Source organism: Hippocampus zosterae, chromosome 15 (assembly GCF_025434085.1).
Source record: "Hippocampus zosterae strain Florida chromosome 15, ASM2543408v3, whole genome shotgun sequence".
NCBI lineage: Eukaryota > Metazoa > Chordata > Actinopteri > Syngnathiformes > Syngnathidae > Hippocampus > Hippocampus zosterae.
This window is the reverse complement of record NC_067465.1, coordinates 17,033,561-17,058,805: the sequence shown is the minus strand read 5'-3', so window position 1 is coordinate 17,058,805 and position 25,245 is coordinate 17,033,561. Positions and strand designations below refer to the sequence as shown.

General features: G+C 41.0%; 2 protein-coding genes across 2 annotated transcripts; both read left to right on the top strand.

Annotated features, from left to right (window-relative positions):
• Positions 1-1,048: 1,048 nt before the first annotated feature.
• Positions 1,049-25,072, top strand: LOC127616772 (ras-related protein Rab-3A-like). The gene is made up of 5 exons (XM_052088586.1): positions 1,049-1,187; positions 15,179-15,403; positions 18,502-18,620; positions 19,578-19,702; positions 22,529-25,072. Exons 2-5 carry the CDS (start codon positions 15,179-15,181, stop codon positions 22,717-22,719), a joined length of 660 nt encoding a protein of 219 aa, XP_051944546.1. The 5' UTR covers positions 1,049-1,187; the 3' UTR covers positions 22,720-25,072.
• Positions 4,464-13,353, top strand: LOC127587602 (uncharacterized). Its single transcript, XM_052046019.1, has 11 exons — positions 4,464-6,108; positions 6,449-6,611; positions 6,708-6,900; positions 7,594-7,670; positions 9,245-9,322; positions 10,375-10,452; positions 10,938-11,015; positions 11,504-11,581; positions 12,068-12,145; positions 12,629-12,706; positions 13,195-13,353. The coding sequence occupies exons 3-11, from the start codon at positions 6,888-6,890 to the stop codon at positions 13,351-13,353; spliced, it is 717 nt and encodes a 238-aa protein (XP_051901979.1). The 5' UTR covers positions 4,464-6,108; positions 6,449-6,611; positions 6,708-6,887.
• Positions 25,073-25,245: the final 173 nt, after the last annotated feature.

Below are 25,245 nucleotides of genomic sequence, written 5' to 3'. Positions count from 1 at the left end.
ACAATTCAGTGTTCCATTAACCTGCCATGCATGTTTTTTGGATGTGGGAGGAAATTCGAATACCTAGAGAAAACCCACGCAGGCATGGGGAGAACATGCAAACGCCACATAGGAAGGTCGAACCTTGGACCTGTGAGAGGAGCATCCAAACCATTTGTCCATCAGAGTGCCTTGGATTAACATATTTGTGGCTTTTCTTTTCTATTTCTTCATTATTTTTTTCATATTTTCATTACTATTTTTTCATTTCCTTTTCCAGGATTCCCTTCCTCATCCCCTCCTCCCTACCCGTTTTCCTGGAAAACATGAATTGAATGTTCATTTAACTCCTACTCTGGCATCCCTTCATTGGCTCCCCATTCCTTTTAGAGTTATTTTCAAGATCCTCCTCTTTGTTTTCAAATCTCTAAATAATCTCGCGCCACTTTACCTCTCTGAGCTCATCCGCCCCTACACACCTGCCCGGCGCCTCAGGTCTGAGGACCAGTCTTTGTTAGAAGTACCAAGAACTAAACTGAGGCTCAGAGGGGAACTTGCCTTTTCTGTTGCTGTTCCCTCTCTCTGGAGTGACCTCCCACTGAACATTCGGCAAGCCTCCTCGCTGCCCATCTTTAAAGCCCTCCTCAAAACCCACTTGTATTCTTTGGCGTTCGACTCAGCATGATTTTACTGCTTGGTGCTTTCTACGGCCTTTGTTACCATTTCGTCTTACTGTTTATTGTGTATGTTAAATCGCTCCATGTACAGCACTTTGTATGCAGCGATGGCTGTTTGAAAGTGCTCTATAAATACTGTTGACTTGACTTGACTTGACTTGACTTCATTTATCATCGCTTCTTTAAGATTTGAGGAGTTTGTTAAATAAATAAATAAGTCGATGAATACAAAGTTGCCCGTTTCCCATTCTTGGTGTATATATAGTTTTAATTTAGCCGAATATAATTCCTTAAAAAAAATATTTCATAGTTTATTTCCCATGGTTGCCTTCTGCGAATCGTCTCGCCCTCCCACGATTTCCTCTGTGATTGGTGCAGCTCCTGTCAGTCATTCTTAACTTTCTTTGGCCCCACCCACTTGGGCCCGGACCTGTCAATCAAGAGACGCACGCTCGACTGCAGGTGCGAAGCTGGCCAGGCTCCGGGCTGAAACGACTGCAGCGAAGCCGACAATAAAGCAAGCCTTTCACGGTAGACTACACGAACATATCTTACCGTCTTACCCTGTCTGGATTTAGTGTATCACTGCTAATTTGTGGAATGCCGACGTGTCTGTTTCGACAGATTTTTGTAGCCGTAAATAAGCAAGCGTAACCTTCATTTGACATAGCCAAGGATGCTTAGCTAGCGCCTCCTGCCACTGAGAGATAAATGGCAACAACGAACCTGTGTGTCACATTATTATATATCCAAGAGCGACGTGTCATATATAAGTGGCTCCCACAATCCGTCTTGCCGTGTGTCGTTTGACAGAAAACGTCCCCCAACCCCCGGTAGTAATTGGTTCGATCGTTTTACTAGCCTGCTAACGTCGGATAATCTCCGATGTGAAAATGTCCCGAAAAATGTTTGAAATGTGTTCGGTCAGTTTTGTAGATGATTTCTGTTTTATTTCACCTCCATTTGGTTTGGGCTGTGACCCGGGTGGGATAAGGGGGTCTTAGGCAACCATATGGCCGTCCGCGTTTGGCTGGCCCAGCTGCCCAGCCGCCCTTTGGAGCTTGCTTGTTTCCAGTCAGCCGGTTGATCTGATGCTTAGCCTTGCTAAGCCCCAATACTTCCGTTTTGTCATCTAGCGGGGTTGTTCTTAGGATGGGTTCACTGTGCAGAGATTCTTTTAGCTGCTCTGTTAGGATGCATTTCCTCGTCGTGATGCCTCTTTATGGCGAATCAGTTTTGCTGTGCAACAGGACAGCGTGATCTCCAGTGAGTGAACCCTCTTCTATTCTCATCTTCAACCATTTACCTCGTCGTCATCACCCATTTGTGGTTCGTTCAAGTATGTGGCACCCTGAAACTAGGGATGAACAGCTGATTGAGTTTAATCCAACCTTGCAATGTAGTAGAATTGGGATTTTATTATTACAAAGGCTGCAATTTGGAAACCCGTTTGATCCCTCTGTAGAGTTTTTATTTTATGTGGAGTATGTATATTTTATTTGGGCGGTCCAGTGGTCAGCGCGTCGACCTCACAGTGCAGAGGCCGTGGTTTCGGCCTCCCTGTGTGGAGTTCGCATGTTTTCCTGCATGGGTTTTCTCCGGGTACTCCGATTTCCTCCCACATTCCAAAAACATGCATGGCAGGCTGATTGACCACTCTAAATTGTCCCTGGGTGTGTGTGTGTGTGTGAGTGCGGATCTATGTTCGTCTCTGTACGCCCTGCGATTGGCTGGCAACCAGTTCAGGGTGTCCCCCGCCTACTGCCCGAAGATGGCTGTGATAGGCTCCAGCACCCTTGTGAGGATAAATCGGTTCAGAAAATGGATGGACCGATGAATATTTTATTGATTACGATTTATTTATATTATCGTGTCATGAAAAGGACACATCATAAGAAGTGCGCGCCACATATCATTGTTTCTGGAACATGAAAAGTTTAAATGATAACGCCATAGATTTGTTTGCATCGTTGTTTTTTGACTTACAACTTACTGACTTATGACTTTAAAAAGTTCCATTTAAAAACTGTTCGGTTGTGTTTACTTGGTTTGTGCGGTGGGCTGAAAATGCCACAGGGTGGTGTCCAGGCACGGGCTTGTAGAATGTAGTACAAGCGTCCTCTTGATATTAATGATGATTGACTTTTCGCAAATTCGCCTATTTGCAGCTGTATTTTGGATTCTATCGATCGTTAATCACGGACAATCATGCTAAATAAAGCTTACAGTGCACTTTAGATTCAACCCCAAATTTCCTACAAAAAGCCAAATATCTCAGACCTTTTGTGAGTAGTGTTTGCATATGAGGGGTAGTCAGAAAGTAATGAGCTCAATTTAATATAGCCTACTGCAAATGTAAATATTTTACAGATATTTTTTTTGAGATACTATACTTGTTTGAAGGTTTACTAAAAAATAATAACATCCTCTCTGCCATTTTGGAAATGACATCAGTATTGAATGTCCGTCAAAAGTAGAGAGCTGAAGGGGCAAGGGAAAAAAAAACTCTTCGTCTACCACTACTCCGCCTTTGAAAGCCAAACACATTGAGTCATCTCGATTTGAGTGTAGAATGTAAGAATGGGGACATCTTGCATGAGCGTTTTGTTGTTGGAATAGTGCGAAAAAGCAACAAGTCTAATGACAGCCTTTTTGAAATAATTCCAAACGATATGTGGGTTGTTTGCACTGCCACAATGTGTTTTGCATTAGATCACTTCACTTCTGGCTGTCACAATTGCAAGTTTTAGTTGCAGCTCTCAACAAGGACCAACTTGGCTTCACCTTCTGTGGCCGACATCTGTTTTTAATTTTATTGAGATTGCCTCCCAAAAATTAAATGTAGTGATCCACCCTTTGTACATAAGCACGTGCTATTTTCTCAGACAACTCCTTTCTCACGGATTAGTTTTCTTTTTGGTGTGTGTGTGTGTGTGTGTGTGTGTGTGTGTGTGTGTGTGTGTGTGTGTGTGTGTGTGCACTCGTTTCCATGTTTTGAGGGGACATAAAATTGGAAACACAGTCACGTCTTGGGGACCATTTTTCTTATGGGGACAAAAAAGCAGGTCCCCATAAAAATAACGTATAAAAAGCATCAGAGGGCTGCCCTGAATGTGCCTGTGAAGTTTTTAGCAAAAACCCACAAGTCACCATTTTTACTGATTGTGTGTGTGTACACGGTGCTCAGCAGCCCACCACATGGTTATTCGGTGCTATTGCACTCACTCCTCCACACACACAATTTGCATATGCCGCGCCCATTTGTCCCCTAATGGAAGGATTTTTACAAGTGGGAGGGGGTCATCATTCAATTACTGATCATCAGAAGAAGCCTGCAAAGCTCGAAGATGGCAGCAAAAGAAGCAAAAGTAAAATGCAAGGTAAGCAAGTTTCTATGAATTAACAAGTTATTTATTTGTTTAATGTTACAAATGTACATACTAAAATAAGAATATTGTCACTATTCTCTATGAATTAACAAGCATCGCAGCAACACTGTATTAACAATAACTAAGCTCTGGCATACAATAGTAAGCGCTTACTATTGTATGCTCTGGCATACTATTGTATGCTAGAGCTTCCCCCTATGGTTTATTAACTTATTTGGCGACTGAAAATACAGTAATTATAGTTTGTACATTTACATTGAAGCTCGAGGGGTTTTTTTTCGGGTGCACGCATCTCAGGCTTGAATGAGAGCCGGGGCTCGGCTCGTCTCGGGGCTAATGGCCGAGTCGCGGCCTAACGGCTAACGGCTAGCACAACTGAGTGTGTTGACGAACGAGCGGTGACTATTCCTTTTTAACTTTTTTTAACCGCAGTTTCAAAATTCATTACGCACTAGCGCGACTAGTGAAACCGGCGTGGGATTTTGTCGAGTATAGCAAGTAGCGTAGGTAATGGAGACAAGCTAAACAAAACGTGAGCTACCGAGATCGGCTACGGCTAGGCTAAAGGTAAATGCTAAACACTCAAATGTGTTGACGAACGAGCGGTGACTATTCCTTTTTAACTTTTTTTAACCGCAGTTTCAAAATTCATTACGCACTAGCGCGACTAGTGAAACCGTCGTGGATTTTTGTCGAGTATAGCAAGTAGCGTAGGTAATGGAGACAAGCTAAACAAAACGTGAGCTACCGAGATCGGCTACGGCTAAGCTAAAGCTAAATGCTAAACACTCAAACGCCACTGCCTGGTCTCGCTGCTCTTTCTACCCATTAATTATAATGATGGAGTTTATGAACAATTAAAAGTTTAAGCACTTCAGCTAATGTATCGATTTCGTAAAGTGAGATGAGCAGTGATAATCTAATACATGGAGGGCACGCACACTGTTTGTGAAACAATAATATTTCTAATTGTGTGACATTCCAGATTCAAAGAATACGAAATTAATAACTATATAAAGAACAATTCCTGCACTATGTTCCTTAGTTCTGTAAATTTAGTATTTAATATTGTTAAAGACAGGCTCCAGCATGCCTGCAACCCTTGTAAGAATAAGCAGTTTAGAAAATGAATGTATGGAAATTGTTTCAACACTAAAAAAAAGGTATACTGACTATTTTAATGTTGATATGGCATTAATAAAAAGTATTAAAAAATATATTGTGCAACCTCCCACATTTATTTAACCCGTCTTTCAAAACTAGTGTTTTCCCATCAAAACTGGAAACCGCAAAAGTTATTCCGATTTACAAGAGCGGAGAGAAGCACTTATTTACAAATTACAGACCAATATTTTTCCGGCAAAAATTGTAGAACAACTATTTGCAGACAAACTTTACAAATGTATTGCAAAGCATAATGTAATCTGCAAATATCAATACGGTTTCAGAGAGAAAAGGGCAACATCTATGGCAATAATGGAAATTGTGGAAGAATCAATCAATGTGTGTATGCTTGCATGCTCGCGATCAGTTCAATAGTGGGTGTTTGGTCACTTCAAAAGTCGGATCTTCAGTCAAAAAAGGTTGGGCACCCCTGGTATCAGATGTTTGGCACATAAATGGTTAAAAAGCTATTTAGATGACAGCTACAGCTGTTGTGAAAACACTATAAAAGTAACTTAATTGTATAATATTAATATGCACAGTTCAACAATTTCCAATCAAACAAGTTGAAGCTAACTCCCTAAATTTATCAAGATCAAGGTGTACAACCAGACAAATGTTCTACTTATTGCCATTTCCTTTGAGCATATAAACTGTACTGAACAAAGACATGTATTGATATTTTTTCCTTTATGTCGTTTTTTTTTCATGTCTTTCATATTGCGTTTATATGTTCGATATATTAATCAATTCTGACTGAATACAATGCAAACTCTTTTTCTCTCTCAAGTTTGAAATCCCACAAAGAGTCAGCCCCCTTCAGGACGCCATTCGTCACATTTCATTAAGGACCAACAAAACAGGCAAATTGTGTGCGAGGTACATAAATGCAGTCAAAGGTAAGGCGTTGTCTGAATTTATATGCTGCGGAATTATTACATAATATGGCATATACTGTAGATAAAACATATACAGTTATTATCAGATGAACACTAAATATGAACCCTGAGTTTATTTTTCCAGTTTCCGACTCAGTTTGTAAACAAGCCGTTATATAAATAATTAATTCCGTGTTTTGTCTTACTTCAGTAGAAGAACACCATGTGAAACCGAACAAATAAAACCAATTTTATTCGACAAGATATGTTTTCTAAATTACCATGGACCTCTCAATAATGGAAGACTAGATTGCAAAGCCCGTTTTTTCCCCCTAAAAACTATTGTTGCTGTCTGCTACAGGATGTGAAATATTTGCAAAGAGTACAATCGGCAGAGGACAATTTGTTGCTGAATATCGGGGATATATGATAAATGATGCAGAATACTAGAGCAGAAGATGAGTTTACCACCAATCATGTGCTGCGTTTATGTTTGCATTCAAGTGGAGAGGGAAAACATGGTGGTAAGACTTATTATCCACCTATTCTGCACCACTATAGACAATATCAGAATATTGTGATAATGATCTCATGTTGTTCTTTTTCACATATTTGTTAAGCAATGATGCTTCACAAGAAGATGAGTCATTTGGGCGACCAGTGAATGATGAACACAGGAGGCCAAATTGCCAGATGAAAAGGATTGATGTGGATGGTGTGCCACACCTATGTTTGTTTGCTTTCAATGACATTCAAGAGGGAGAAGAAATGACCGATGATTATGGTGGCGAAGACTGCCCATGGAGAACACAAGTATGTATACATTGCAGATTATAAAGAATGGCTCTGTGTAATAAGGATGGAAGTAACTTTTGAAAGAATCAGAATAGTAGAATCTTACTCGAAGTATTGTGAATCAAATTTTCCCATTTCCACCCACATTCCAAAACGCATGCTTAGCAGGTGAATGGAGTACTCTAAATTGTCTCTCGGTGTGAGTGTGAGCGTAAATGGGTGTTGTCTATCTGTGCCCTGCGATTGGCTGGCAACCAGTTCAGGGTGTATCCAGGCGGGGTACACCCTGTCCAAAGACAGCTGGGATAGGCTCCTGCATGCTACCAACCTTTATGAGGATAGACTAATTAGAAAATGGATGGATGCATGGATCAAAATGATCATTTATGGCAGGTGTATGGAATAGGTTGGTACACATTTCAAATAATTATTTTCTGAAACCTAAACTCAAAGCAAGTGCCAATTCAATTTCTAAAATACTTTAGAAAGTTAAGTGCTGCACGATCAATGATTTATCTCTCAGAAAAAAAAATATTTGTCTTTATGGATGACTAAATTTACCAGAAGTTTTCCACCTGCCTTGCAAATTGTAGATCTGATCCAAGTTCTTCAGAGTTGCAAATAACAATCCTGCATAACTTGATGAGATGGGCTATTGGCCTATTCATAAATAATATTCTGAATCTCTATCATTGTTGACTGTCTTTCTAGATGACCAGCCTTTACAGTCACAGATGTGGCTCCTCAACCCTCTGTACTGCCTCAGAGTCAGATGCAACATACACCAGGTATAGTCATATCCATCACTGTTTCATGATATTTGGTATCTCTATATCTGTGCATTTGTGATGATGGATAGTAATTTTCATGATAAAGTACTGTATGTATGCACAACAGGCAATTTCACATAATGCATTGGAAAGGCTAATGCGAGCGGACTATTTTAGGTCGTTTTAATTTGACACAGAGATCATTATGTTCTGGAGTTATGTCTCTTTTCTGGACCCTCACGGTGTCCCCATAGGACACGTTTACCAAGTGTGTGTGAGGGGAGAAAAAACGGTGTCCAAGCGGGGAAGAACTGACAAAGTGTTAACAAGAATGTCCCCACAATGTTTTTGAGTTTAACATGTAGAAAACACAGTTTTAAAAGGTGACGTTGTTCTCTCTGATTTGTGCATCTAAATTTTAGACGGTTTACTTGAGGCTCAGTTTGGTTTGTTCTATCATATTGTCCAATTTTGTTTTCCTAATTGTATTTCAGATGACCAAGACAATACCCAATGAGACTACAAGAAAACTGTTGCGATACTGCTGGTCCAGGCAACATACACCAGGTATAGTCATATCCATCACTGTTTCATGATATTTGGTATCTCTATATCTGTGCATTTGTGATGATGGACAGTAATTTTCATGATAAAGTACTGTATGTATGCACAACAGGCAATTTCACATAATGCATTGGAAAGGCTAATGCGAGCGGACTATTTTAGGTCGTTTTAATTTGACACAGAGATCATTATGTTCTGGAGTTATGTCTCTTTTCTGGACCCTCACGGTGTCCCCATAGGACACGTTTACCAAGTGTGTGTGAGGGGAGAAAAAACAGTGTCCAAGCGGGGAAGAACTGACAAAGTGTTAACAAGAATGTCCCCACAATGTTTTTGAGTTTAACGTGTAGAAAACACAGTTTTAAAAGGTGACGTTGTTCTCTCTGATTTGTGCATCTAAATTTTAGACGGTTTACTTGAGGCTCAGTTTGGTTTGTTCTATCATATTGTCCAATTTTGTTTTCCTAATTGTATTTCAGATGACCAAGACAATACCCAATGAGACTACAAGAAAACTGTTGCGATACTGCTGGTCCAGGCAACATACACCAGGTATAGTCATATCCATCACTGTTTCATGATATTTGGTATCTCTATATCTGTGCATTTGTGATGATGGACAGTAATTTTCATGATAAAGTACTGTATGTATGCACAACAGGCAATTTCACATAATGCATTGGAAAGGCTAATGCGAGCGGACTATTTTAGGTCGTTTTAATTTGACACAGAGATCATTATGTTCTGGAGTTATGTCTCTTTTCTGGACCCTCACGGTGTCCCCATAGGACACGTTTACCAAGTGTGTGTGAGGGGAGAAAAAACAGTGTCCAAGCGGGGAAGAACTGACAAAGTGTTAACAAGAATGTCCCCACAATGTTTTTGAGTTTAACATGTAGAAAACACAGTTTTAAAAGATGACGTTGTTCTCTCAGATTTGTGCATCTAAATTTTAGACCGTTTACTTGAGGCTCAGTTTGGTTTGTTCTATCATATTGTCCAATTTTGTTTTCCTAATTGTATTTCAGATGACCAAGACAATACCCAATGAGACTACTTTACAAGAAAACTGTTGCGATACTGCTGGTCCAGGCAACATTCACCAGGTATAGTCATATCCATCACTGTTTCATGATATTTGGTATCTCTATATCTCTGCATTTGTGATGATGGACAGTAATTTTCATGATAAAGTACTGTACTTGCGCACAACAGGCAATTTCATACAATGCATTAGGTCGGTTAGTGTTGGTAGACTATATTAGGAAGATTGAATTTGTCACAGGGATTTTCGTCTTTTGTAGTAATTTCTCTTTTGTGGACGCTCACGGTGTCCCCACACCACTCGTTGACTACGTTTGTGTGAGGGGTGGAAACTGTGTCAAGAGTTTCAATATGGTCCCCATAAACAACTGACAAAGCGTTTACACGAATGTCCCCACAATGACTTTGATTTTAAAACATATCAAACACAGTTTTACAGGATAAAGTTCTTCTCTCAGATAATTTGTGCATCTATATTTAGATGGTTTACTTGAGGCTCAGTATGTGTTCTATCATATCCTCCAATTTTGTTTTCCGAATTGTATTCCAGATGACTAAGACAACACCCAAAGAGGCGACTTTACATGAACTCTGTTGTGATAGTGCTGGTCCAAGCAACATACATCAGGTATATTCATATCTATCCAATGATTCATTCCATTTGGTATCTCTATAACTGTGCATTCGAGATGATGTACAGTAATTTTCATGATAAAGTACTGTACTTGCGCACAACAGGCAATTTCATACAATGCATTAGGTCGGTTAGTGTTGGTAGACTATATTAGGAAGATTGAATTTGTCACAGGGATTTTCGTCTTTTGTAGTAATTTGTCTTTTGTGGACGCTCACGGTGTCCCCACACCACTCGTTGACTAAGTTTGTGTGAGGGGTGGAAACTGTGTCAAGAGTTTCAATATGGTCCCCATAAACAACTGACAAAGCGTTTACACGAATGTCCCCACAATGACTTTGATTTTAAAACATATCAAACACAGTCTTACAGGATAAAGTTCTATCAGATAATTTGTGCATCTATATTTAGATGGTTTACTTGAGGCTCAGTATATGTTCTATCATATCCTCCAATTTTGTTTTCCGAATTGTATTCCAGATGACTAAGACAACACCCAAAGAGGCGACTTTACTTGAACCCTGTTGTGATACTGCTGGTCCAAGCAAAATACATCAGGTATATTCATTTCCATTCAACGATTTATTCCATTTGGTATCTCTATAACTGTGCATTCGTGATGATGGACAGTAATTTTCATGATAAAGTACTATAGTTACGCACAACAGGCAATTTCACATAATGCATTAGGAAGGTTAGTGTTAGTAGACTGTATTAGGAAGATTGAATTTATCACAGGGATTTCGTCTTTTGTAGTAATTTCTCTTTTGTGGACACTCACGGTGTCCCCACACCACTCGTTGACTAAGTTTGTGTGAGGGGTGGAAACTTTGTCAAGAGTTTCAATATGGTCCCCATAAACAACTGACAAAACGTTTACACGAATGTCCCCACAATGACTTTGATTTTAAAACCTATCAAACACAGTCTTGCAGGATAAAGTTCTATCAGATAATTTGTGCATCTATATTTAGATGGTTTACTTGAGGCTCAGTATATGTTCTATCATATCCTCCAATTTTGTTTTCCGAATTGTATTCCAGATGACTAAGACAACACCCAAAGAGGCGACTTTACTTGAACCCTGTTGTGATACTGCTGGTCCAAGCAAAATACATCAGGTATATTCATTTCCATTCAACGATTTATTCCATTTGGTATCTCTATAACTGTGCATTCGTGATGATGGACAGTAATTTTCATGATAAAGTACTATAGTTACGCACAACAGGCAATTTCACATAATGCATTAGGAAGGTTAGTGTTAGTAGACTGTATTAGGAAGATTGAATTTATCACAGGGATTTCGTCTTTTGTAGTAATTTCTCTTTTGTGGACACTCACGGTGTCCCCACACCACTCGTTGACTAAGTTTGTGTGAGGGGTGGAAACTTTGTCAAGAGTTTCAATATGGTCCCCATAAACAACTGACAAAGCGTTTACACGAATGTCCCCACAATGACTTTGATTTTAAAACATATCAAACACGGTTTTACAGGATAAAGTTCTTCTCTCAGATAACTTGTGCATCTATATTTAGATGGTTTACTTGAGGCTCAGTATGTGTTCTATCATATCCTCCAATTTTGTTTTCCGAATTGTATTCCAGATGACTAAGACAACACCGAAAGAGGCGACTTTACATGAACTCTGTTGTGATAGTGCTGGTCCAAGCAACATACATCAGGTATATTCATATCTATCCAATGATTCATTCCATTTGGTATCTCTATAACTGTGCATTCGAGATGATGTACAGTAATTTCATGATAAAGTACTGTACTTGCGCACAACAGGCAATTTCATACAATGCATTAGGTCGGTTAGTGTTGGTAGACTATATTAGGAAGATTGAATTTGTCACAGGGATTTTCGTCTTTTGTAGTAATTTCTCTTTTGTGGACGCTCACGGTGTCCCCACACCACTCGTTGACTAAGTTTGTGTGAGGGGTGGAAACTGTGTCAAGAGTTTTAGTATGGTCCCCATAAACAACTGACAAAGCGTTTACACGAATGTCCCCACAATGACTTTGATTTTAAAACACATCAAACAGTTTTACAGGATAAACTTCTTCTCTCAGATAATTTGTGCATCTATATTTAGATGGTTTACTTGAGGCTCAGTGTGTGTTCTATCATATTCTCCAATTTTGTTTTCCGAATTGTATTCCAGATGACCAAGACAACACCCAAAGAGGCGACTTTACCTGAACCCTGTTGTGATAGTGCTGGTCCAAGCAATATACATCAGGTATTTCATATCCATCCAATGATTTATTCCATTTGGTATCGCTATAACTGTGCATTCGTGATGATGTACAGTAATTTTCATGATAAAGTACTGTACTTACGCACAACAGGCAATTTCACATAATGCATTCGGAAGGTTAGTGTTAGTAGACTATATTGGGTAGATTGAATTTGTCACAGGGATTATCGTCTTTTGTAGTAATTTCTCTTTTGTGGACACTCACGGTGTCCCCACACCACTCGTTGACTAAGTTTGTGTGAGGGGTGGAAACTGTCAAGTGTTTCAATATGGTCCCCATAAACAACTGACAAAGCGTTTACACGAATGTCCCCACAATGACTTTGATTTTAAAACGTATCAAACACAGTCTTACAGGATAAAGTTCTATCAGATAATTTGTGCATCTATATTTAGATGGTTTACTTGAGGCTCAGTATATGTTCTATCATATCCTCCAATTTTGTTTTCCGAATTGTATTCCAGATGACTAAGACAACACCCAAAGAGGCGACTTTACTTGAACCCTGTTGTGATACTGCTGGTCCAAGCAAAATACATCAGGTATATTCATTTCCATTCAACGATTTATTCCATTTGGTATCTCTATAACTGTGCATTCGTGATGACGGACAGTAATTTTCATGATAAAGTACTATAGTTACGCACAACAGGCAATTTCACATAATGCATTAGGAAGGTTAGTGTTAGTAGACTGTATTAGGAAGATTGAATTTATCACAGGGATTTCGTCTTTTGTAGTAATTTCTCTTTTGTGGACAGTCACGGTGTCCCCACACCACTCGTTGACTAAGTTTGTGTGAGGGGTGGAAACTGTGTCAAGAGTTTCAATATGGTCCCCATAAACAACTGACAAAGCGTTTACACGAATGTCCCCACAATGACTTTGATTTTAAAACATATCAAACACGGTTTTACAGGATAAAGTTCTTCTCTCAGATAACTTGTGCATCTATATTTAGATGGTTTACTTGAGGCTCAGTATGTGTTCTATCATATCCTCCAATTTTTTTTTCCGAATTGTATTCCAGATGACCAAGACAACACCCAAAGAGGCGACTTTACTTGAACCCTGTTGTGATACTGCTGGTCCAAGCAAAAAAAAAAAAAAAAGCTCTGTCATCCAAGCAGGGCTCAGAGTCAAGCCGCTGCTCCTCCGCATTGAGAAGAGCCAGAGGAAGTCTGTTTAGGATGCCACCGGGACGCCTCCATGAAAAGGTGTTTCGGGTATGTCCCACTGATCAGAGTCCCCTGAAGATGACCCAGGACAAGCTGAAAAGTCTGTCTCTCAGCTGGCTTGGGAATGCCTCAGGATCACCAGCAAGAGCTGGAGTTGTTTGGGAGGGTGAAGTCTGAACTTCCCTGCTTTAGTTGCTGCCCCCGTGACCCGACATTGGATAAACGGAAGAGAATGAATGAATGGAACACTGAGATACATTTAGAAATTAATCGTAACTGGTTGAACTTTCTAAAGACTAAGAAAAAGTTAAAAAATGAAAGTGATAAAGCTTCAGTTTTCTATAAGTGTAATCACAATTTGGAAAAATCTTTTTCCATAGGAGAAAGAAGTGAGAATGATAATCCGTGCCAATTAACACCCAAGAGACGGACACCATTTTCAAATAAAGACAGGCCATCATCAAATGATGATGAAATTCCATCAAGTATTCCTGCCAAGAGATCTTCCTTCAAAGGTAAACTGAGAAATCATGCTGCTTTTAAGAAAATGTACTGTCACTGTCCAAATTAAGACATAAATGTAATTTATCGCTGAGACATGATTATCTCCTTTTCATGTGCATTTTAAAGTCATCTCTGAATGGTACATTTGTTCTGAAAATGTTGTGAAATGATGCAACAGCGCAGCTTCTATTGCTCATTGAACAGCAAAATGTTCAATGTGTTTAGATTGGAATTTAATCATCTACTCTCCTTGACTTTCAATAATAAAACTTTTTTTTTTCTCAGTACTTCTAGGAAAGAGGAAGAGAACTCCCTGGCAGGAAAGCGAAATAAAGGCAGTGGAAAGGCACATGATGGGACTCATCAAATCTTTTTGCGTCCCAGGAAAAATGGATTGCGAAAGATGTTTAAGGGCTGAACCAGAAGCCCTTAAAACACGAGACTGGCAAACCCTCAAGTATTATGTTTATAACCGCATTTCGGCTGCCAAAAAGAAATTGCAGCACAAATAAGTTTTCAATCAATCTGTTGAGGCACTTTTATTTTCATTATGGATATTTCACTTTGAATGTATTTTAAAACAATGTCAACAGTTTGTTTGATGTTTGTTTAAGGTAGACCATAGGTGTCAAACTCTGGTCCTGGAGGGCCGCTGCCCTGCATGTTTTCCAAGTCTCCCTGTTGCAACACACCTGATTCAAATGATCAGATCATCAGCAAGCTCTGGGCAAGCCTGACATTGAACCTGTTCATTTGAATTTGGCTGGATCTTTGATTGCAACAACATGCCAGAAATGTCTTCCATTCTCTGAAGCAGACATATTCGAGTCACATGACATTTAACAAACAAAATATATAAAAATAGATTATTTCAACGATTATTATTCAAATGAATTGACTTTCATTTGACAGTTGGGTTCAGATGCTTGCCATTTTTGATGAGTAATGCACTTTGTGTGAGGTCCCCAGTAATCACATGTACTTGGTATAGATCCTGTGTGAATTATGTAAATACATTTAAATATATTTAAATTAAGTCCTCATAAGGCATGTAAACTGGACTTTTCTGAAGTCCCCATATGACATGGTCCAACCACATGACTTCATAAATTCTGATATTTAAAGGTGTTTATAAGCTAACACCACCACCTTGTGTATACCTGATTTTTTGCAGAGCTCTATGTCATTTAGAAAGGGTGGTCCCCGAAAGTGATGAACTAAAAAGTAGTCCCCACAAATCACATAAACCGGTCTGTGTGTGTGTGTGTGTGTGTGTGTGTGTGTGTGTGTGTGAGCGCGCGTGTGTGTGTATTTTTTTAATGCCCTGGATAGATGGCGTCTGCAAATGCCACCTACGGACAAAAGGAGTCTTCGGACCAGAACTTTGACTACATGTTTAAAATCCTCATCATCGGCAACAGCAGCGTGGGCAAGACGTCTTTCCTCTTCCGCTATGCAGATGACTCGTTCACGCCGGCCTTCGTCAGCACGGTGGGCATCGACTTCAAGGTCAAGACCATCTACAGGAACGACAAGAGGATAAAGCTGCAGATTTGGGTGAGACTGGTCCGAGCCTTTTCACAATCCAGGGTTTTTCCCCTTTCTCAAATTGCGGCAGCGGTGGCACCTTCGTGATTGTTGTGCTTCTGCGCCGGCTCCAAGCAGCGCTTTTTCACTCAATCATTTATTGCACAGGTGTCAAACTCAAGCACTGGTAGCCAGATCCGGCCCGCCACATCATTTTATGTGGCCCGCAAAAGCAAATCAAGTCAGCTTTATTGTCAAATATGCTCGATGTACAATATACAGCACAGATGAAATTTCTTTCCTCTCAATCACAGTGCAAGCATGCAGTGCATTGAAAACACTAAAAATAAGGGCAGCAAAACTGAACTGCAGAAAAAGACATAAATATATAAACCAATAAAACGATAAATAGCAATCAACCGACAACCATTTGCATGTGTGTCAAATTGTATGATCCTTGCTAAAATGTGTACCAAAATGTCACACTCTCATGTGTAATAAATAAAGATTTTGCAACAATTTAGCTATCCTGTTTACACTCACTTGAACAATAATTGTACAAACTATTATAGTTGACTGATTTCAAAACTAGTAATCCATTAATTTGTTGTGTACAAACAATAATGCAATGAGACGATTAAAAATGTTTGTGGTGTCAACGGTCATAGAACGGCCCTCCGTGGGAAGACGTAACTCCAAAGTGGCCCGAGACAAAAATGAGTTTGACACACCTGATTTATTGTTTACGATAATCATTGAACACTGTGTTGAACCATTTGATTGAGGCCAGATCATTCATATCATTCATACACTGATGCGCTCGATGTAGTCCAGTGTTGTGTTCCTTCTTAATGGTAGGAACCATTTTAAAGTGAACAGTAGCAGTATTTGTAGTACAAGAAGTGTGCAATTGTGCAGATGTCCTTGATCGCTTTGAATTGTCTGGTGCGGTGGAGTATTCATCAGTGACTGTTTAGGGAGTTAATGGCTTGAGGGAAGAAGCTATTATGGGTCTCCTGGATTTGGTGCGCATGGATCGGTAGCGCCTGCGTGAGGGGAGTAGCTGGAAAAGGTGGTGGGCAGGGTCAGAGGGATCCAGTAGGATTTTCTGTGCCCTTGTCTTGATTCTTGCAGTGTGCAAGTCCTCAAGAGTGGCTAGGTGGTGCCAATGATTTTTCCCGCCGTCCTAACTGTCCATTGAAGTCGGATTTTGTCCTTTTTTTGTGACCGCCCCAAACCAAACCGTGATGGAAGAACACAGGATTGATTCGATGACTGCCGTGTAGAACTGTCGCAGCACCTCCTGTGGCAGGCCATGCTTCCTCAGCAGCCTCAGGAAGTACATCCTCTGCTGGGCCCTTTTCAGGATGGAGATGGTGTTGACTTCCCACTTCATGTCCTGGGAGACTGTGATTCCCAGGAACTTGAAGGTCTCGACGGTTGACACAGGGCAGTTGGATAGTGTGAGGGGCAACTGTGGAGAAGAATGTTTCCTGAAGTCCACGATCATCTCTACAGTCTTGAGCGTGTTCAGCCCAAGGTTGTGTCGGCTGCACCAGAGCTCCAGCTGCTCCACTTGTTGGCTGTACGCAGACTCGTCGCCGTCTTTGATTAGACCGATGACTGGGGTGTCATCTGCGAACTTTGAGTTTGACAGCTGGATTTGTTTAGGTCCAATCGTTTGTGTAGAGGGAGAAGAGCTGAAATCCACAAACGGGATCCTTGCATCGGTCCCTGTGCTGTCGAGGTGTCCGATGATGTAGTGCAAGCCGATGTTGTCTGTGTACTCCACAGACATCAGAGCGTCAGCCCTATAGGCGATCAGTTCCAATGTTACTGGTTTCTTGGGAACTGGGATGATGGTAGACTGTTTGAAGCAGGATCTGGAGAAGTTTGGGGTTGAGGTGTTCCGGGATGATGGTGTTGAACGCAGAGCTGAAATCCACAAACAGGATCCTTGCATCGGTCCCTGTGCTGTCGAGGTGTCCGATGATGTAGTGCAAGCCGATGTTGTCTGTGTACTCCACAGACATCAGAGCGTCAGGCCTATAGTCGATCAGTTCCAATGTTACTGGTTTCTTGGGAACTGGGATGATGGTAGACTGTTTGAAGCAGGATGGGACCTCACACAGGGATCTGTTGACGATTTGTGTGAAGACTGGAGCCAGGTGGTCAGTGCAGACTTTCAGGCAGGAGGGGGACACTTTGTTGGGCCCAGCAGCTTTCTTGATCTTCTGCTACTTGAAGAGCCGTCTCACGCCCTGTTCGTGGATCTGTAGGGGAGAGAATGAGGATGGGGGCGTGGATAGAGTGGTTTCTGGTAGAGGTGGGTGTATGTGGGACCTGGGGGTGACCTTTTCAAATCGGCAAAAAAACATGTTTAGTTCACTGAACAGTCGGCAAGCCTCCTCGCTGCTCATCTTCAAAACCCTCCTCAAAACTCACTTGTATTCTTTGGCATTTGACTCAGCATGACTTGGATTTGTTCTTGGTTTTACTGTTTGGTGCTTTCTACTGTCTTTATTACCAATTTGTTTTCCTGTTTATTGTATATGTTAAATTGCTCCATGTACAGCACTTTGTATGCAGCGATGGCTGTTTGAAAGTGCTCTATAAATACAGTTGATTTGAGTTCGTCAGCCAGACCCTTATTGTTCACTGTTTGGGGGGGATGGCATTCTATAGTTTGTGATTGCTTTCAGGCCATTCCACACAGATGCAGAGTCGTTAGCCGAGAACTGTTTTTGCGCCTCACATGCATAATGTTGTTGAATCATTCAAAATCAATATCTATTTATTTATCATGTCTTTATGTCACATTTATTTGACCAGGTAAGGCAGTTGAAGACAGGTTTTCATGTGCAATGTTGACTTGGCTGCAGCTGGTAGGAAGAGTAAAACAAAACTAAAAAGGATCCCCCCCCTCCCAAAAAAAGAAATGATGCGTACCAAAGTGAAACAAATTATGTATCAGATCACTCAATGGGAGAATTATTAGAATATTTGTGTTCTAAATTTATTTCCACTAGCTGCAGCCCCATACATAAGCTTTGAGTTTTCTGGATGTCAGATGTCGATTTTTCTATGGAGAGAAAACCGTGGCATTTTACTCACGTATGTGGATGTAGGACACGGCCGGCCAGGAGCGCTACAGGACCATCACCACAGCCTATTACAGAGGAGCCATGGGCTTCATCCTCATGTATGACATTACCAACGAGGAGTCCTTTAACGCCGTGCAGGACTGGTGAGGGGACGCTTGTGCATCATGTGTGTTTTGACTGTTCTTGCTCGGCACCCCTTTCAGGTTTTTACTTTGCTCATCCCATACTCGATTGCTGGTGACCAATAAATGCCCTGACAGCACCATGCAAACTACTGTGCAAAGATAATCGTGGAACCAGTGAGTTGAATAGACTGGACTGGTTTTAAATTAACATTCAGAGACTTCCCAGACAAATAAGTTCAATATTTGTTTGAAACCTGTCTGGTTGCCTTGTTGACACTTCACTTACACATTGGAACATCAACCCCACCAGAACAAACAAATCTACCAAACATAATCATGGTCCTGCTTTTAGAAAGAAATGTATTTGTAGGGTGAAAGTCAAACATACTGCCGACATTTTTAATATGATCCCTGATGAGCATTTTCAGAAGCTTGGAACACCGTTCTCAAAAGTTAGTTGTTTCACGCCAAAATGACACCATTTGATACTTATTTAAAAAATGAAAAATAAAAAAACGGAAAAAATCCCAAGCCCTAATGCCTCAGTATCCTTCCATCCGTTTTTGGTCTGCTCAAGGGACCAGGGTGTGGTGGAGCCTATCCCGGCCATCTTCGGTTGGGAAGCGGGGTACACTTTGAACTAGTCGCCAGCCAATCGCAGGGCACACATAGACAAACAACCATCCACACTCGCACTCATACCGAGGGACAATTTAGCGCGCTCAATCAGCCTGCCATGCATGTATTTGGAATATGTGGGAGGAAACCGGAGTACCCGGAGAAAACCCACGCAAGCACGGAGTGAACATGCAAACTCGACACAGGGAGGCCAGAGCCAGAATCGAACTGTGCACCTCTGCATTATGAGGCAGACGCGCTAACCAGTCGAACGCTGAGCCGCCCAATCCCTCAGTAATGCTTTGTATTTGTGCATGCTCAATTTAGTAAACGTTAGTTTGTTTGTACCTCCGACAGGTCAACTCAGATCAAGACCTACTCATGGGACAATGCTCAGGTGCTCCTGGTGGGGAACAAGGTTGATATGGAAGATGAGCGGGTGGTGGCCACAGAGAGGGGCCGGCACCTGTCAGAACAGCTTGGTAAGCGCAGGCGTCTGTTTGCTTCATCCTGTTGAAGTTCAATCATTCTACTTTCACCACACTTCTCCAGAAAGTCTCTTTTGAGATGCACAGACCAAGTTAAATTGGACCTTTGGCTACTGTATGCCTGACCCAAAACGCCTTTTTTGTATTAGTCCGCTGGAATGCAAACGTTAGGTGCTGCCATCAATGTATATATTCGTTAAGTATGTTTTTCAAGTCTTGGAAGTGGGTCTGCCCCATTTGTCGATGAAACTCTGGTTTGAAAACGCATGTAAAGACTAACAGGTCCCTGTAGATGGCGATGTTGCATCACGTTGAATTCAAGAGCAGCATAGCTTTTGTAGAAGAAATGGCAGAATTTATAGGGGAAAAAATGGCAAGTTTCGGAACCTCACACTCGAAGGAGTATGTCTGTGCTTACGTTGTGGCAATTTGGGTAACTCTGCCTTGAAAATGGCCTGCCGTGAATCAGTTAAGATTTCAAACTCGGTTTACAACCTGTAAGCCATAAGAAAATGGCTTACAATTTTATTTTAAAAATATAAATACGCACGTACATGCAGCGAATACTTCTACTAACAACCCAGGTTAAGACTGCCTAAACATACAAAGCTATCATTCTCTCTGTTGAAAGACATCATTCATCTTACATCTGAGACACAAATTACAACTCTCCTATGATGTAGAGCTTTGGTGCCATCTTGGAGCATTTGTCAGTGCGCACACACACAAAACACCAGTTGGCGAATTCATGTAGAGCAGGGGTGGGCAAACTACGGCCCACAGGCTTTTTAATCCGGCCTGCCACAGAATACAGTACAAGGTTTGATGTGAATTCTGCAATTTATTTCATTTTGACTTGCAATGACAGGCGTTCAACACTAAGTGGCGCTGTGACTTGATTTTACAGTGCCCGTACCCCAAAAGAATGAGAGAGAGAGAGAGAGAGCGCACTCGAGAGCGAGCCATTTCCAATTCAGTAATCGCTCTACTTCTACTGGTTAGATCGCAACCCATCTGCAGCAATGTCAAAGAAAAGTTGACAGTGAGTTTAAGAAGGAATGGACGCCTAAATACTTTTTTACAGAAGTCCGATCTAAGGCTGTATGTCTTATATGCCAAGAAATTTTTGCGGTTTTAAAAGAATACAACACCATCCGTCACTTTTCCACTAAGCATGCTAATTACGACAGCAACCTTTCAACACAAGAACGTACAGCTACTGCTGACAGGTTGCTAGCAAGTTTGCAGCCTCAACAAAACATCTTTACTCGATCAACTTCCATCCAAGAAGCAAGCACGATAAGTTTTTACTGGCATTCAAACTAGCTAGAGCCAGCAAGCCTTTCTCCAAAGGGGAGTTTCTTAAAGGGTGCATGTTAGAGACGGCAAGTATTTTATGTCCTGAGAGCAAGGACAAATTTGAAAAAATTAGCTTATCACGCAGGTCAATGACTCGCCGGATTGAAGTAATTGACAACACTTCATGAGTAAGCTAAACAAAAAAGCGGAGAGATTTTCATTATATTCTTTGGCACTGGACGAAAGCAACGATGTTAAGGACCCCGCTAAGATCTTAATTTTTATCAGAGGGAAGAATGAGAATTTCGAGATTACGGAGAAGTTTTTAGATCTGGAATCCCTGAAAGGAAAAACACGAGGAGAGGATTTATTTAACAGCGTGTCAGCGGTCATACAGAGGCACAAGTTACCTTGGACAATGCTCACCAACGTTACCACAGACGGATCACCGAATCTGACAGGAAAAAAATATGGGGATGCTGAAGAGAATTCAGGACGGGGTGAAAGAGGACAACCCTGAGCAGGAGGTAATTTTCCTACACAGCATAATTCACCAGGAAGCACTGGGTAAATCCGTGCTGCAGCTTGACCATGTAGTGAAGCCAGTTGTGAAACTTGTCAATTTTATTCGAGCGAGGGGACTTCACCATCGTAAATTTATTCATTCCCTTGAAGAAGGAATTATGCCGTCACTTTTGTGATTTTGGAAAAATTGACAGGGGCACTTCAGCAGTGTCATGTCCCTTCTTACAAGACCGGAAACAGTGCCATAGGAGTTGCAGTTGGAATGATAGATCTCTATTGTGACATGATGTTAAAGGACAAGTTCCACTCCCAGAAACTGGATGAGTTTTATGCTTCGTTAAGTGCAGCCAAATTTCCAAACATCCAGAAGATGGCACGGAGAATGATGGTGTTGTTTGGCTGGACATATGTGTGTGAACAGACTTTTAGTGTGATGAACACCAACAAAGCACCCCACAGATCCCAGATGAGTGATGAACACCTCAGATCTGTTCTGAGAATTGTGACAACATGATTACAACCAGACTTTGATGCACTGGCTAAATGGGTGAGCAACAACACTGCTCCCATTAAAAAGTATGTTAATACTTTAATGCTTTTGTTCTGTTTATGTTCAATATGTTCTGATATGTTAATAAATCTATCTTGTGGTGACCAGGCCCGTCTATCAAATTTTAAAAGTCAATGTGGCCCCTGAGCCAAAAAGTTTGCCCACCCCTGATGTAGAGGGAACTGCGTGAAGTACACTTTTTGGTCCCCCCCCCCCATCTCCCCTTCTGTTTAGCAGTGTTTGGGTTTGTTTTGTTGTTGTTGTATGTTAGTTTTTTTTTGTCAAGCAAGTTACTGTGTAAAGTGTACTTGAAGGATCCTCCTCCTTTGTGGCAGCCTTTCACTTCCATTGACCAAGACGTCTTAAGGAGAGTTGACAAGATGCTCTGGTCATGGGGGAGGTGGAAGGTCTCATTGATGTCTCTACTGCCCTCTGTTGGACGACAGGTTTCGAACACTTTGAAGCAAGCGCGAAAGACAACATCAACGTGAAGCAGACCTTTGAGAGGCTGGTAGACATCATCTGCGAGAGGATGTCCGAGACTCTGGACAACAACGACCCCGCTGTCACCGGAGCCAAGCAAGGCCCACAGCTCACCGAGCAGCCACAGAGGTCCCATCAGGACTGTGCTTGCTAAACGCGTCTCTCTCTCACTCTCACACACATACATATGCACTACATTTGCTGTCCGGAACCCATTTACAGTCCCTTTTTTTTCTCTCTCATATGTTCACCTGCCCGGAATGATTTCCCACTGACAGACACACGCAAGCAATGCTACTTCATCATAAAGAATCGATTGCCACAGATTTGCTTTTTTCAATCTATATCATCCGCACAGCATAATCCTAATTGAGTCAGGGGCCGAGTGCTATTCAACATGCAAACATTTCCATGTCACCCTCCCTCCTCCCCAATATATGTAGATAATGTGCAAACTCGATACAAGAGCCAGCCCACATTGTTGTCTGTAATTTGTTCATGTTGGGTCCTGCAATTTATATTCAAATCCAAATGAATACAAAACAGTTGATTTGTTGTCGCCATACTCCTGTAAAGCAGGGTTTATTTCCCAGTTGACAGGTATTCATGGGTCCAAGTATAATTCTGAAGCTTGTATTTAAATGCCAATACATTGAATCCTGTTTATCAAATGGCTAGTCAAATATAATCTAGTATTTCTGTTGAACTTGCGAGCATTTTAATTTAAAAAAAGTGTGGGGGGGGCACTTCTTGTGATTCAAAGTGGACAGCAGCATCAGTTTGTTTTTTTTGGTGCTACAGCCCCTTAGTGCTGACCTATTTAGTCTCCTAGAATTTTTTTAAAGACTTTTTCAAACACAAAAAAATTACAGTATTATATTACTGCAATTGCAGCTCTGGCATTTAGAAATTTTTGGTAAATAAGGTTGGTTTATATTCAACATGGTCCGTGGGTACTTTGGTGAATGTAAAAAAAAAAAAAAACCTCAATGTGGTTACTTGTCAGAGCAGCGGGAGGGGTTGAGTCACTTTGCTTGCAATACAACTCAGACAAAAAAAAAAATATTTATATATAACATTAAAAAAATACTACACCGGGGTAGTTTTAGCCGTTTTGAAACTGACTTTTTTCAAACCACGGTTTCCCTTGAAATCTGGCACTGGCCCATGCTTAGAACATGAGAAGGGTCTGCTCCTCACATTAAATAATGGCAATTGGGCATTCGGATAAAATTTCCCCATGAAACAAAATGGTTCATCGACCGTCACATGTTAACTTCACTAAACTCTTAACTGCAACTAGAAGGTTTCACGACATTTTTACACAAGTTGCAATTGTACTCCAACTTTCTAATCCTCTCTGTGACTTTTCCAGTCTTTCAAGATGAGGAGACGCAACTCTTCGAGGCTTCATCAGGAGCTTAAACAAGAAACTAGAAAAGTCACAGAAAGGTGTTGAAGTAGACATTGTTGGAACTCTCCTGAACGCCCAATTTTGCAAACCTTTTATGTGGGTCATAGATATTTAGAAAGTCACTTGCTTTGCATTCCAAGATGCACACAAGAACCAGAATCAAACTATTATACACCCAAATCATTTCAAATGGATTCTTTCCTGTGCTTTAGGCTCTATGTTGTTTGTATCGCTTATTTACTTGGATCGTTATCGGTTGTGACATCTGGCCCGTGTGTCAGCAGTTAAAGATTTTGTGCATTTGTTTTCTTCTTTCACAATGACAGCACCATCAGCTTCAACCAAGTCTTTATTTTGGCAAGGGAACACGGTATCTTTTTTTTTTAGCATGTTCATTGTTGAAATTTGAATGAAGTGGGTTTGCTCATGCGGGTTTACTGTACATGCGTTCACTGAAGTGCATGCAAGTATATATTTTGTATTATTTATAACTTTATTTTTACTGTGTTTCCAATCTGCATCTCCTTTCTAGTCATCGCTTTTTTTAACATGTCGGTGTTTACAACCTCAAGAGGACAGTAAAACATTCCAGGCATTTGGTGAGCATCTAATTTGTCTTTTCCAAAGCAGCTATGTAACTTTGAAAGAGATGCCAGTGTAATGGCAGACTGTTCTCACAGTGCTATAAGAGGTCCCGTTTATCTCCGACCACATCCAGATATCAGCAACACGAGCTTGACGATGGTTTTCACACTTGTCCTAAATTGCAAGTGTGTGAGCAGTCTGCACCAACCTCCAAAGAGGAATCCAAATAAAAGTAGAGTTTGCTGGGCTGTGGCAAACCTGTCAGCAGCTCTTTCTAGAAGGCAGTAAACGGAATGTAATTGAAAATGAAATCCAAGTCACCCCCTTCTACCCCATTTATTTTGCTCTGGCTGTAAATGTGCTTATGATTCAAGAACACCCTCCCTGTCATAAATTGTAAATAGCTGTTTTTTGCCCATCTGGTATTAGTTCTGTGAATTGTGCTGTAATTTTTGTGGTGCCAGATTTGCTCAATGAGGGATCAATAAATAAATGCTAGCAGCTGAAAGTTGTCAGAGAGCTACAATTACTCCCAAATGTTGGTACAGTAATTTAATCAATGTGTGCCATTGACGTGGCCCGTTTGTTCATCCAATGACCAACAGAGGGCGTCCTAATGCAATACATTAATCATTTTGTCAGTGCCAGTTTGGAACCTTCTTTGCGGGGTGAGGACTTTTT